The 13,879-nt window shown below is 25.9% G+C and overlaps 1 protein-coding gene across 2 annotated transcripts in view; it reads left to right on the forward strand.

The window, feature by feature from the left end:
• The window catches only part of LOC113372402, a 44,912-nt gene extending 33,101 nt beyond the window's left edge, over positions 1-11,811 (forward strand). Inside the window, exons 11-16 of one of the 2 annotated variants that reach the window (XM_026612724.1) lie at positions 1,299-1,516; positions 3,365-3,481; positions 3,566-3,731; positions 3,793-3,813; positions 11,633-11,686; positions 11,757-11,811. In XM_026612724.1, coding sequence (XP_026468509.1) covers positions 1,299-1,516; positions 3,365-3,481; positions 3,566-3,731; positions 3,793-3,813; positions 11,633-11,658 — 548 coding nt within the window. In that variant the 3' untranslated portion in view covers positions 11,659-11,686; positions 11,757-11,811. Of the gene's footprint in view, positions 1-1,298; positions 1,517-3,364; positions 3,482-3,565; positions 3,732-3,792; positions 4,842-11,632; positions 11,687-11,756 lie in introns of those variants that run through there. The other variant, XM_026612723.1, reaches the window with a different exon arrangement.
• The last annotated feature ends 2,068 nt before the right edge of the window (positions 11,812-13,879 follow it).

Genomic DNA, 13,879 nt, shown 5'->3' on the forward strand with positions numbered 1-13,879 from the left:
TAATTTATGAATTTTTTTATAGCTAAAAGTAAAAACAGAAGTAAAATTTTTCCTAAGATTTTGCGCGTGCACGTTAACCTAAAACAAAGGGTCGATCCAGGTTGCGTGCACTTTTAGGCTAAAACAAGCCCCTAACTGCATTTATTGAGAAAACAATATACAATATGAAGTCAAATAATAAAATATGACTTATAATACTATTATAAATATTTTTTAATTAAATTGAGTACAACCCTATATTTATATTACGTTTATTACAAATTGCAAACTTGGACATATTGTAGAGAGTTTAAAACTAATTTATTTAAATTTTTTGTAAAGGAGTGTTTGCTATAGATTATAGGAATATGTAGTAAATTTTATTTAGTTTCTGCTAAGCTAACTAAAAAAGAGTGTGCAGAATGAAGTTTTTGAGTTATTCAAAGAAATATAGAAAAATGTCCCGAATTTTCTATTGCGTTTATCAAAAATCCATTTTCAAAGTCATTTCATTCAAAACTTTTATATTGGATTGTATATAACTGTTTACACGGATTTGTAGTGAATTTCATTTAATTTCTGCCAAGCTAACTGTAAAAGAATGCCAGGTACAAAGTTTTTGAGTTATTCAAAGAAATGATTTGAAAAAAAATCCTTAATCAAATTATACGAATTTACATAAACAAACATATTTTTCATGTTAGATAAAATTACAATTTACAATACCAGACATTTCATAATTATTGCAACAACCGTGTGATTATGTATAAAATTTATTAAATGTTATAAATAATTATGAAATAAAAAAAACTAAGATAAATGTATACGTCTTTATTAATACTCAATATTCAATACTCAATACAAATGTTAAATATTCAATTTTTGCATATTTTTTAAATTACATAATAAATAATACATCATAAACTGATATTTAGATAATTTAATTTATAAAAAAAATTATAGCTAAGAGTAAAAACAGAAGTGGAAGTTTTCCCAAGATTTTGCGCGTGACGTTAACCTGGAACGAAGCGTCGATCCAGGTTGCGTGCACTTTTAGGCAAAAACAAGCCCCTCACTGTATTTATTAGGAAAACAGTATACAATATGAAGTCAAATAATAAAAAATGACTTATAATACTATTATAAATATTTTCTAATTAAATTGAGTATAACAATAAAAGTTAATATTAAGAGCTAAAACTTTCAGAGAATTGTTTATCAATTTGAGCCCTTGGGAGCAAGGAAATTCAAAAATGACCATATTAAGGACCACCATAATGCATACATATTTCTTTTACTACCTAAATTTTTTTACCCAGGTTTGTGGGAGTTTTGGGATCTTCTCCGAGATATGTTGGATTTATCGCATTTTGCAGATGCCCGGTACGTTTCTTTTGCCCTGTCAAACTTTCTTTTATACACTTGGTACGATGTGATGTACATCTACTTGGCTGATAATGCCATCGGGATGGGAGTTAGCCAAACTGATGCTTCAGTACTTCTTAGTGTTATTGGGATATTGAACATGGTCGGAGAGGTAAGAAGATTTTCAACTTTCCGTAGAGTAAGTTATAGTAGTCAAAAAATCGAATATGATAATTTTTATTTATCTTTACGTTTCAAAGGTTTTATATATATAAGGTGGAATAAATGGATGTATTGTGTGTGTACAAATTTTCATCGGCGATTTCAGGAACACCGGTCCACCCATTTGAATAATTCTAAAAACGATTCGTATTGATAAGGAGACGTGTTGATTAGTTTTTGGCAAAGGCAGGTCTAACCGTTTCGAAGATACGGGGCAAAAAGTGCCAAAAATGATTCAAATAATTCAAAAAACATTTTACTTGTATTGACAAGATGAAGAATTTATCAAATTTTCATGAAGGTTTCGGAGATCTAATGAAAAAAGTAAAAAATAATGCCATTTTCGGTCAAAAATGATCATTAGACATACGTACATATTGTATTATCAGATATTTTATAGAGATTTTATTAATGTGTACACATTTTGTGTCATTTTTTGGGTTCCGTACCAAGATTTTTAATTTTAAAAATTACTTCTATGATTCAAATAAATGTCCTCGACTTTTTCGACAGTATGGAATACCCGATTTGAATGATTGAGAAAACAATCGGTTTGTTCTCGATCGCGAGGCGTTTTTGCAAAAGGCATGTCTATCCGTTTCGGAGGTATGGAGCGCAAAGTGTGTAAAATGGTTATGCATTTTTCTAGAGAACGGATCATCTGATTCTATTAACTAAAAAAATATTGTGCTTGTATAGCGCCGTGCAAAAAACGCTTTTACAGAAAATTTTGTAATTTTGAAAATTTTCAAAAAAATCAAAGTTTCAAAAAAGTCAAATTTTTGAAATTTTCAATAAAAAATCTAAATTTTGAAAAATTTCAAAAAATATCAAATTAAAAAAAAACAGTTCTTACAAAAAATTTTCTAATATTTCAAAATTTTCAAAAAAAATCGAATATTTTCAGAAATTTCTAATTACTTAAAAAAATTAAAAAGTCGAAGTTTTTAAAAATCTTCAAAATTTTGAAAAAAAATAAAATTTAAAAAAAAAAATAATTCTTGTTCAAGTTCAAGTAAGTTCAAAATTTTTAAAATAAATTAAAGTTTAAAAAAAATTCAAATTCCCGAAATTTTCAATAAAAAATCTAAATTTTGAAAAAATTCAAAAAAATATCAAATTTAAAAAAAATCGAGATCTTACAATTTTTGTTTCAAATAATATTTCAAAATTTTCAAAAAAAATTGAGTATTTTCAGAAATTTCCAATTTTAAAAAAATTAAAAAACGAACTTTATAAAAAAATCAAAATTTTGAAAAAAATGAAAATACTCTTAAGTTCAAAATTTTCAAAAACAATTAAATTTTCAATAAAATCAAATTTTTGAAATTTTCAATAAAAAAAGATCTAAATTTTGACAAACTTAAAAAAATATAAGAATTAAAAAAAAATCGAGATCTGACTAAAATTTTTAAAATATTTCGAAATTTTCAAAAAAAAATCGACTATTTTCAAGAATTTTCTAAAAAATCAAAATTTTAAAAAATTGAGAAGTACCAGAAATATCAAACTTTTGAAAAAATTGAACAAATTTCTTGTGAACAAACACCTAAGTTATAAGCACTTATAAATTTAAGGTATTTATAATAAATAATCTATTGGAAACTATATAAAACAATTGTAATTAATTATTGAAAAATATTATTGATTGATTATTTTCATTCCTCGAATGTTCAATTACTGTACTGGAGAAATTTGTCTACGATGCCATGCATTACTAGTTTTTTCTAAATTGTTATATATATATATATATATATATATATATATATTTATATGATGTTTTTTTTTTTGTTTTTAGATAATTTTAGGCTGGGCTGGTGATTTGCAGTGCCTAAATGCAGGTCTTGTCTACGCTTTGTGTATGGGATTGTGTGGAGCTGCTACTGCCATGGTTCCTTTGATGAATAGTTATTTGGTATGAAATATATTTTCCCAAAATTATCCATCCTATTTATACAAATGTTGGCTCATCTTCCATCTATTTTTGTTACAATTTCAGGGCCTGTGCATCGCCTCAGGAGCTTTCGGTCTCTTCATAGCCGCCAATTATGCACTGACTAGTATTATTTTAGTGGAATTAATAACTTTAGAAAGATTTACAAATGCCTATGGACTTCTACTCTTGGTGCAAGGAGTCGCCAATCTCATTGGACCACCTTTGGCTGGTAAATTCAAAAAAAAAAATCTATTCCCTAACTAATTGCTCACCAAATTTTTCTTTACCAGGTTGGATCGGAGACATCACAGGTACTTACGACTTGTCATTTTATCTGGCAGGTTTGTTCATTGCGATTTCAGGAGCAGTTCTCGTGGTAATACCGATGGTTACCGCTTTTAAGACTTGCAAAAACAGAAATAAGAAAAATCATTCGACGATTGTCGATGTCGAAAGTGCTGATAAAACTGAAGATCTTTTGTACGCGCCTAAAAAACCCGGAGGCGAATTGGTCATCAGTTGTTTTGATTCCAAGGAAAATAAAGGAAATATTGATAGAGTGTAAAACGGTAAAGTTAAATTTGGTGTTATGATGGCCTTATAAATGTACGGATTATAAAAATCTCCAAGTATCAAGTCAGAATTTTGGATAACTTGGTTGTTTGTCGTAATTTTTAACACTAAACCTGGAAATACCGATTTGGCGTAATAAATACCGTTTTCGAGACAAAACAAACCGATTCAGGGTCACAATACCGTTTTTTTGGTCCAAAATACCGATTTTGGGACAAGAATACAGTTTCTGGGACATAACAAACCGATTTACAATTAGTGCTTAAACCGATTTCGGGGCCTAAGTTCCGATTTTTGGTCAGAAATACCGTTTTCGAGACAAAACAAACTGATTTAGTGTCACAATACCGGTTTTTGGTCCAAAATACCGATTTCGGGACAAAAATACAGTTTTTGGGACAAAACAAACCGATTTAAAATTAATGCTTAAACCGATTTCGGGGCTTAAGTACCGATTTTTGGTCAGAAATACCGTTTTCGAGGCAAAACAAACCGATTTAGTGTCACAATACCGGTTTTTGGTCCAAAATACCGATTTTGGGACAAAAATACAGTTTCTGGGACAAAACAAACCGATTTACATTTAATGCTTAAACCGATTTCGGGGCTTAAGTACCGATTTTTGGTCAGAAATACCGTTTTCGAGGCAAAACAAACTGATTTAGTGTCACAATACCGGTTTTTGGTCCAAAATACCGATTTTGGGACAAAAATACAGTTTCTGGGACAAAACAAACCGATTTACATTTAATGCTTAAACCGATTTCGGGGCTTAAGTACCGATTTTTGGTCAGAAATACCGATTTCGAGACAAAACAAATCAGTTCAAAATATATTTTTTGCAACTTTTGATAAAATTGAACAATTTTTTTAAGTATAATTTTATTAAACGGATTTTTTTAATTTAAAAGTTAATAGTTTATATTGGTTGATTGAATAGTATTATTTTCACTTACATATATAAAGTTTTTTTATATAAGTTTTTTTAAGAAAAGTGTTATTTTTTATATTTTTTTATAATAGATAAACTATATCTTAATATTTTTTTATGGTTCAATTAGAAACAAATGTTTACAAAAATTCGTCGAACTAAAATTGGTTTTATTTTCTTTATTTCGAACGTTTCGACACTTTATACGAGTCATCAATCAGTAAATCTCAATTGCAAAAAATATTAGAACATCTTTTTAAGATTTTTCCATATTGAAACATATTTTCCGAGATTTTTTCCTTCAAATTATCTAAATAAAAAACGACAAATATTTAAATTATTTATTATGTACGTTTCGACACTGTTCGTGTGTCATCGTTCAACGTAGTTCTAAAAAATTTTAAAAATCTACAAAACATTTTACAGAAAAAAAAAATATTGTAAAAAATTATTTATTTTATTTATTTGCAATATTCAGTAAAAATTTTATATGATTTTTTTTGTAGTAATAATTTTGTACGTTTCTACACCGCTTGTGTGTCATCATTTGAAAAACTGTACATTTTACAAAAAAATGTTATACTTAATGTTAAACAATTCATTTTTTTCACAATGTTTAGTAGTAATTTTTGTAAAATGTTTAAATATTCGAATTTTTAAAATTTGCATAAATAAATAAATAAGGTAATTTATTTTTTTACATAGTAATTATTTTTCAAAATTATTAAATTAAAATTGTTTTTAAAATTCTGTAATTCCATAGAGTTTTATAAAAATTTTCCCTAAAAATGATGACACGCATACACCGTCGAAACGTTCAAAATAGAAAATTCTAATATTCTTCGCGCATTTTGTAAATTGTAGAATGGTAAAAATATAATTGTTTTATTGATTTTTTACCAATTTTTGGCAATTTTTTATAAATTTGCAGAACGATGGCACACATGCGGTGTCGAAACGTACAACATCAATAATTCAAGTATTTGCCATCTATTTTTTATTTTTATTTTAACATTTATTTTCAGCCAAATTTTTGAAATAACAGAAGACAAATATTTTGAATTATTTTTATTTTTGAATTATTCAATATTTATTTTGTACGTTTTGACACTGCATGTGTGTCATTATTTGGCAAGTTCTAAAAACTTGTACAATTTACATAATATAAAGTTAATAATTTTTTTTTTAAATTCAATAAAATCAACTATTAAAAGACATTCTGTAAAATTTGAAATTTTGAAATACGTTTTGAAATTTTACTGTAAATTTTTTGTTTTGGAATTTAGATTTACTGAATGATGACACATATCAGGTGTCGAAACGTTTAAATTAAAAAAATATATATAAATGTATATATATATAAATATATATATATATATATATATATATATATAATGTCCAGATAATAAAAAAAATTAAATTGTATTGAAAATTTCTTAATAGACTTTCATACGTTTCGAGTCCCAATTAGACTCTTCTTTAGTGATTAAAACTACAAATAATAATATAGTAGTATCTGCTAAATAATAATTTTTTATAATGAAAATTATCGACAAATTATCATAAATGCTAATTTTTTATACAAAATATAAACAAAATAAAACGAATTAAAATATATAAAATTTGTCACAATATTACATTTGATGAAAAAGAATTATAAGAAATATTTTTGTTGACAATGTTTATTATAAAAAATGATATTTAGTACATTAGCCGGTATTTTATGTCATTTGTAGTTTTGTGAAGTGCCAAATTGGGACTCGAAACGTGTATAAAAGTCTATTATTTTTTTAAAGTCATTTCTGTAAATTCTCGGTTTAGTGTTAAAAATAAATGTGGAATATAAAAGCAAATGCAAAATGCGAAAATGTATTTGCAATTTAAAAAAAATTCAATCAAATTTAGTAGAAAACTTTTTCAATCTTAGAAAAAAATCGACTTAAATTAAATACGTATGTAGATTCTGGACTTGAAATGATTTTTTTTTGAAAAAAGTCAGATGGATGGCTTGTTGTAACAAACTTCTACATTTTATGTCCACAAATCGAACTACAAATAATAAATAAATCTACTAAATCATTTACAATGTGATTTTCACAATCACAGTCAATTATTCTACTACTCATCAATTGTTCGCTTTTAAAACACATTAGGAATTTCCTTAACCTTTCAAATAAAAATAAAATAAATAAATGAATTTATTAATTAATTACTAAAAGCACACTCGTAGTAGGATTATAATATTTCATTAATTTGAATTCGAAATTGAACAAATGAAATAATGATTAGTGAAATATTGTTGTTATGTCAAGGTAATTCGAATCTCAGGTCTCATTTAGCAAGTAGGATGATATATTATATTGATTATTGATGATGATACATTTTTATATACATATATAAAACTTATATATTTGCATTCATCGAGAGATTTTATTGCCATTTGAGGGGAATTGTATCTCTGGGTAAAACTAGTTTTTTGTGGATGTTTTTGTACTAATTTTGCGTGACGTTTTTTCTGCAAGAATTTAACTTTTGATAGTATTTTCTTTTTTGTATGATATAATTATTACTGAATTTTACACAATTTATAATAGGTTGTCAAATATCTCCCTTCCGCCTTTTTGTATTATAAACCAAGAGCAAAAAAGCGGAAGGGAGATATTTGACAACCTAATATATATATATTTTTAATGCATCGGGTCAATCGTGAAGATTTATAGTTTTGTATTAATATTTTGTTCATCTTTATTTCAAATCCAAACCAAGACCAAAATTTTTTAGTAAAGAGTGTTTGTATTAAATAACTAAATATAATTTACTTTTACTTTGCTTAATTTTTTTCTAAAAATACTATTCAAATTTCTGTTAAAAATTAGTTTATATCAAAAAAGTCAGATTTTGATGAACAGAATTATTTATAATTGATGTGTAAACCGATTTTGAAGCATAAATACCGGTTTTGGGTTAAAAATACCTACTTAGGGTCAAAACAAACAGGTTTCGAGTCAAGACAAACTGATTTCGGGTCAAAACTAACGATTTCAGAAGAAAATAAACCGATTTCGGCTCAAAATACCAGATTTTAAACAAAACAAACCAATATAGCGTCAAAATATCGATTTTGAGACTAAACAGATTTTTGGTCAGAGATACCGATTTTGGGATAAAACAGATTTTTGGTCGAAAATACCGATTTTGGGACAAAACAAACCGATTTCGAGGCAAAACAAACCGGGTTTAGCGTCAAAATAATGGTATTTTAGCACAAAATAACGGTTTTGGGGCAAAACAAACCGATTTTGGGATAAAACAAACCGGTTTTCGGTCAAAAATACCGATTTTGGGACAAAACAAACCAGTAGCGGGTCAAAAATACTGATTTTGGGACAAAACAAACCGATATCGGGCCCAAGAAAACTGATTTAAATATAAGACCTGATTCCGAGATAAAAGGATTTCATTCCAGGATAAAAAACTTTATTCCGGGAGTATAGGTTCTAATTTTGGGACTTTAAAACTGATTCCGTTAAATACAAAATTAATTCCGGAACTCAAAATGTGAATTTCGGGCTCAAAATGCAATTCCGGGCTCAAATTGCAATTCCGGGACTCAAAATGCAATTCCGGGACTCAAAATGCAATTCCGGGACTCAAAATGCAATTCCGGGACTCAAAATGCGATTCCGGGACTCAAAATGCGATTCCGGGACTCAAAATGCGATTCCGGGACTCAAAATGCGATTCCGGGACTCAAAATGCGATTCCGGGACTCAAAATGCGATTTCGGGATTCAAAATGCAATTCCGGGACTCAAAATGCAATTCCGGGACTCAAAATGCAATTCCGGGACTAAAAATGTAGTTCCCTGACAACAAACGGGATTCAGGGATAATTTTTTTTATTCCAGATAAGAAACTTGATTCCGGGATGACAAACTAGATTCCGGGACTAATAACTTTATTGCAAAATTGAAAAATTTTCTGGGGCTAGAAACTTGACTCTGGGGCTAGAAACTTGACTCTGGGGCTAAAAACTTGACTCTGGGGCTAGAAACTTGACTCTGGGGCTAAAAACTTGACTCCGGGGCTAGAAACTTGATTCCGGGGCTCGAAACTTGATTCCGGGGCTTACAAGTTGATTCCGGAACTCAAAATTAATTCCGGGGATCAAAATTTGATACCGGGGCTAGAAACTTGATTCCGATTTTCAAAACTGGATTCCAGGGCTTGAAATTAATTCCGGAGCTCTAAACTTGATTCCGGGGCTTGCAAGTTGATTCCGGAACTCAAAATTAATTCCGGGGATCAGAATTTGATACCGGGGCTAGAAACTTGATTCCGATTTTCAAAACTGGATTCCAGGGCTTAAAATTAATTCCGGGGCTCTAAACTTGATTCCGGGGCTCTAAACTTGATTCCGGGGCCCTAAACTTGATTCCGGGGCTCTAAACTTGACTGCGTGGCTAGAAACTTGATTCCGGGGCTCTAAACTTGATTCCGGGGTGTAAAACTTGATTCCGAAGCTTAATACTTGAGTCCGGAACAAAAATCTGATTCCAGAACAAAAAAACTATATTTCAAATTACTAACTATATTTAAACCTTACTTCGAAAAAAATCTGGTTCGAAATATTTATACAAAACTAAAAATTTAGACAAAAAATTTAAAAAGTATTTGCAAATTTAATTTAATTCATGCTCGTCCAGAACGAATTTAAAAAAAGTTGTCGATGCAAAATTTTTAGTAAATATCTCCAGTAAAAATGTATTAAAACTAAAATTATTTTTACCCAGAGATATAATTTTTCTCCATATATTTATATTTAAGTACTTACCATAGTTATTAAATATTAGTTCCCTTCTCACCAATTCATTCAACTATTTTATTAAAAATTCTAAATATATAATAATTAGTATAAATCTGTCGAATGAGAATTTTATCGACTATTAATATTAATCCTCGACAAAATATTTTAGCAGTATTTCTTAGTCGATAGTCGGAATTAGTATAAAATTAGTATAAATAGTATAGTAGTTGGTAGTCATTTATTATTAATAATGAAATTATTGAGTTCAATGATTCTGGTATGGATAACTATATATTTTTTAAAAATGACATCAGAATTGTTGTATTTGGAATAAAAAATGTGTTATTTTCAGTTATTTTGAGTTTTTTTAATTGTTTTGATGTACTTGATGTTGATGTTGTGATGGTTTTGGATAAGAGTGGAAAAGGATAATTAATCGAAATTTTGTAATCTGGTGTAAAAGACTTCATTGATACGTTATGACAAAAATTTAGTAACTAAAAAAACCTATTTTTTACTTTAAATTTTGAATCGCTCCAAGAAAAATTTGAATGGCTTCTTCTCGAAATCTGTTGGAGCTAGAAAAATACTTTCTTAGAAAATTTTCTAGATAATTTTATTAGCTATAAATATGCTTAATATACTTTTATCAAAAATTTGTAAATTTTTGAGATATTTACAAAAAACCGTGTAAATTACAACTTAATTATGGGTACTTTTAGCGAATTTAAATTAAGTTGGCATTTGAATGTATAATTCATTGAAATTTGTTACAGCTAGAAGAAAACTTTCTCAGAAAATTATCTGTATAATTTTCTTAGCTAAGTAAGTGCTTAATACACTTTTACCAAAATTTTGAAAATTTTTGAGATATTCAAGAAAAACCGTCAAAGTAACAACTTAGTTATAAATATATGTAAGAAATTTAAATTAAGTTGTCATTTGCAAAATTTTTTCTCAATTATCTAGATAATTTTCCTAGCTAAAAATATGCTAAATATACTTTTGCCAAAAATTTGAAAATTTACGAGATATTTAGGAAAACCCGCCAAACAAACAACATAAATATGGATTTAAGAAATTTAAATTAAGTTTTGTTTGATTTTTTTTTCAAAATCTGTTGGAGCTAGAAAAAAGTTATTTTAGAAAATTATCTAGATAATTTTATTACCTGAATATATGCTTAATATACTTCTAACAAAATATTTAAACTTTGTGAGATATTCGGAAAAAACCGTCAAAAAAACAACTCTATTATGGATATGTGTAAGAAATTTATATTAAGTTGTTGTTTTATGGGGTTTTTTCTCGGAATTTGTTGGAGCTAGAAAAAAACTTTTTGAGAAAATTATGTACAAAATTTTATTAGCTAAAAATATGCCAAATATACTTTTGACAAAAATTTAAAAATTTCGAGATATTTACGAAAAATCATCAATATTAGTTATGAACGTCATATGTATCAATGAGTACAATTATTTGTCATTATATATGAATATTCATATATATATATATATATATATATATATATATATATATATATAATATATAATATATTATCCTTTATCTCATCCAAAATCAATTTAAGCCTTAAACAATAAAAATCTGGACGTTTTTCCAGACTTTGTGATTCCTTAAAGTAGCTTAAATTCTGATCCTGGTTAAAAAAGATCAGAAAAAAACGCTGTTGTAACCAATTTTTTGGTAATTTGGTAACTTTTTCGTAAATTTAAGAAATTCAAATTAGTGTTGAATTGATTTTTGTAGTTGTAGCAACGCACATAGTATAAAAAAATTAAATAAACAAAAATTTTTACTAGAAATCACCGAAGAAATAGACTTATAAGAAATCGGAATGTGAGAAATGAGAGGAAGTATGTATTTGTTTATATTATTATTTTTTAAAAATTTATTTAGTGCTTATTTGTTTTTTTTTATTAACAGCTTCGAACTACATACTTTGAGGATTAAATTGGGCTTTGATTTGTTAAAATCTGGATTTTGCACGAATTTTAAAAAATTATTCGGCGATGCATCAGTAAGTCAATTTTTTTTTAATATTTTTTTATACTTTTGACTAATTGTTATTAATTGTTAAAAAGTAATATATTCTAAATTTTAGTGGCCTAAATCGTCGTACATTTTTTAATTATATATATAAATATATATATTGTTTATTTACAAATATCTGTAACAAAATATTTGTTTAAACGATATGAAAAATATACTTTTTTACTTTTAATAGCAATTGGTTGTAAAGTATTTTAAATTGAAAAATTTTCAGCACAAAACTTGCTATTTTTTTTAAATTTTTGGTGAAATTTATTAAATGATCTTTTTTACATTTATTGCCAAATTTAATGTGTTTTCGAAGTACTTAAGTAGAATTTTGAAAAAGTTATCACAATTATTTTTAAAAATATTAAAACCGAACAGAAACTTTCTAATATATTGTTTCATATATAAGACAAACATTCTGTTGTTTTTTTGAAGGCTTGTAATTTTCTTGGGTTGGTTATTTTTAAAAAAATTCATTCGCAAAAGTTTTCGTAAGTTTAATCTATTTTACGCTCGTTCAAACCAAATTTAGATAAACTTGTCGTGGAAAAAGTTATAATAAAAACACGTTTGGAACATTTTTATTTCTAGTTAAATATACTCATTGTATTCTAAATAAATAAATTTATTTCAAATATATAATAAAAAGTTTAAGCACATTTTTTATGATAAAGATATTAAAATATTACCTAGATTTAATAAATTATTCAATTTGACCATAAATTACATGATAACGATAAATTTTACATAGTTTTTCAATCGAAATTAAAGTAACAATTCATCAAAAATTACAACTTATACACTATTTTCATCTTTCTATTTTCTAATTTTTAATTTAATTTAACACTTTTACAAACGTTTTATAATTTTTTTTTATTTGCGTTTTTATATTTTTTATTTTTTTATTTTTGTATGAGATGTGTCCTATGAAATGTTTGATAATATTTACTAACGATTAGCAATAAATATAAACTTGTAGTTAGTCCAAATCAAATTAATAAACAATCAAAATAAATTAATGAAATTCAAATGTTTCATTTATAATTATAATTTCATATAATTTAATTAAGTGTGTGAATAAAAATTCTAAAAAAATCATTTTTAAATAAATTAAATTAACTTAGAAAATATTTTTTATTTAAATTAAATTTGGGCAAGAAATGTTTTTTTTAAAAATTTTTTGGAACAAAATAATTTAATATAAATCAAGTGGATAGAAAACTGGTGGAGTTTTCAGAAAAAAGTTCTAGAAAAATAGTTTCTAAATAAATTAAATTTATCTAAATTTCATTATCTAAAATATTTATATATGAATTAAATTAATGAATTATGAATAAATTATTTTTAATTAATTTTTAGAATAAAATATTTATAAAGTAAATTATGCGGATAAAATATTAAAAGTTCAGAAAAATAGAAACAAATTAAAATAAAAAATACAAATGTTTCAAAGATTTTTAATAGATAAAATAAGCCTGTAAATTATAAACGGATTCAAATGTTAAATTATTTCTAAATCTTCTAAAAATTTCTAAATATAAATTGTTAATGATTTTTTAATATTAATTAAGTGTTCACAAATTGTGTTTAATTTAGTGAATAAAAAATTGAGTGGATAAAAAACGTTCAGAAAAAAATAATCAAAAACATTTTTTTTAGATAAATTAAAATAAAAAACTAAAAATATTACAATGATTATTTTTAAATTACTTAATTGTTCACAAATTGTGGTTAAAAAAATAGTAAAAAATCTAATTTAAATTAACATAAAAAAACTAGAAACCTTTTGATGATTTTTTAATTTTAATTGAATGTTTACTTTAGTATAAATCAAGTGAGTAAAAATTTAGTGGATAGAAAACTGTGCAGTGTTCAGAAAATATATATATATATATATATATATATATATATATATATATATATATATATATATATATATATATATATAAAACTGCAAATGTTTTAACGATTTTTTTATATTAATAAATTGTTCACAAATTGTTGATGAT

The sequence above is a fragment of the Ctenocephalides felis genome, unplaced genomic scaffold (assembly GCF_003426905.1).
Source record: "Ctenocephalides felis isolate EL2017-DRISC unplaced genomic scaffold, ASM342690v1 CF-g0.4_SCAFFOLD_01604, whole genome shotgun sequence".
Lineage (NCBI taxonomy): Eukaryota > Metazoa > Arthropoda > Insecta > Siphonaptera > Pulicidae > Ctenocephalides > Ctenocephalides felis.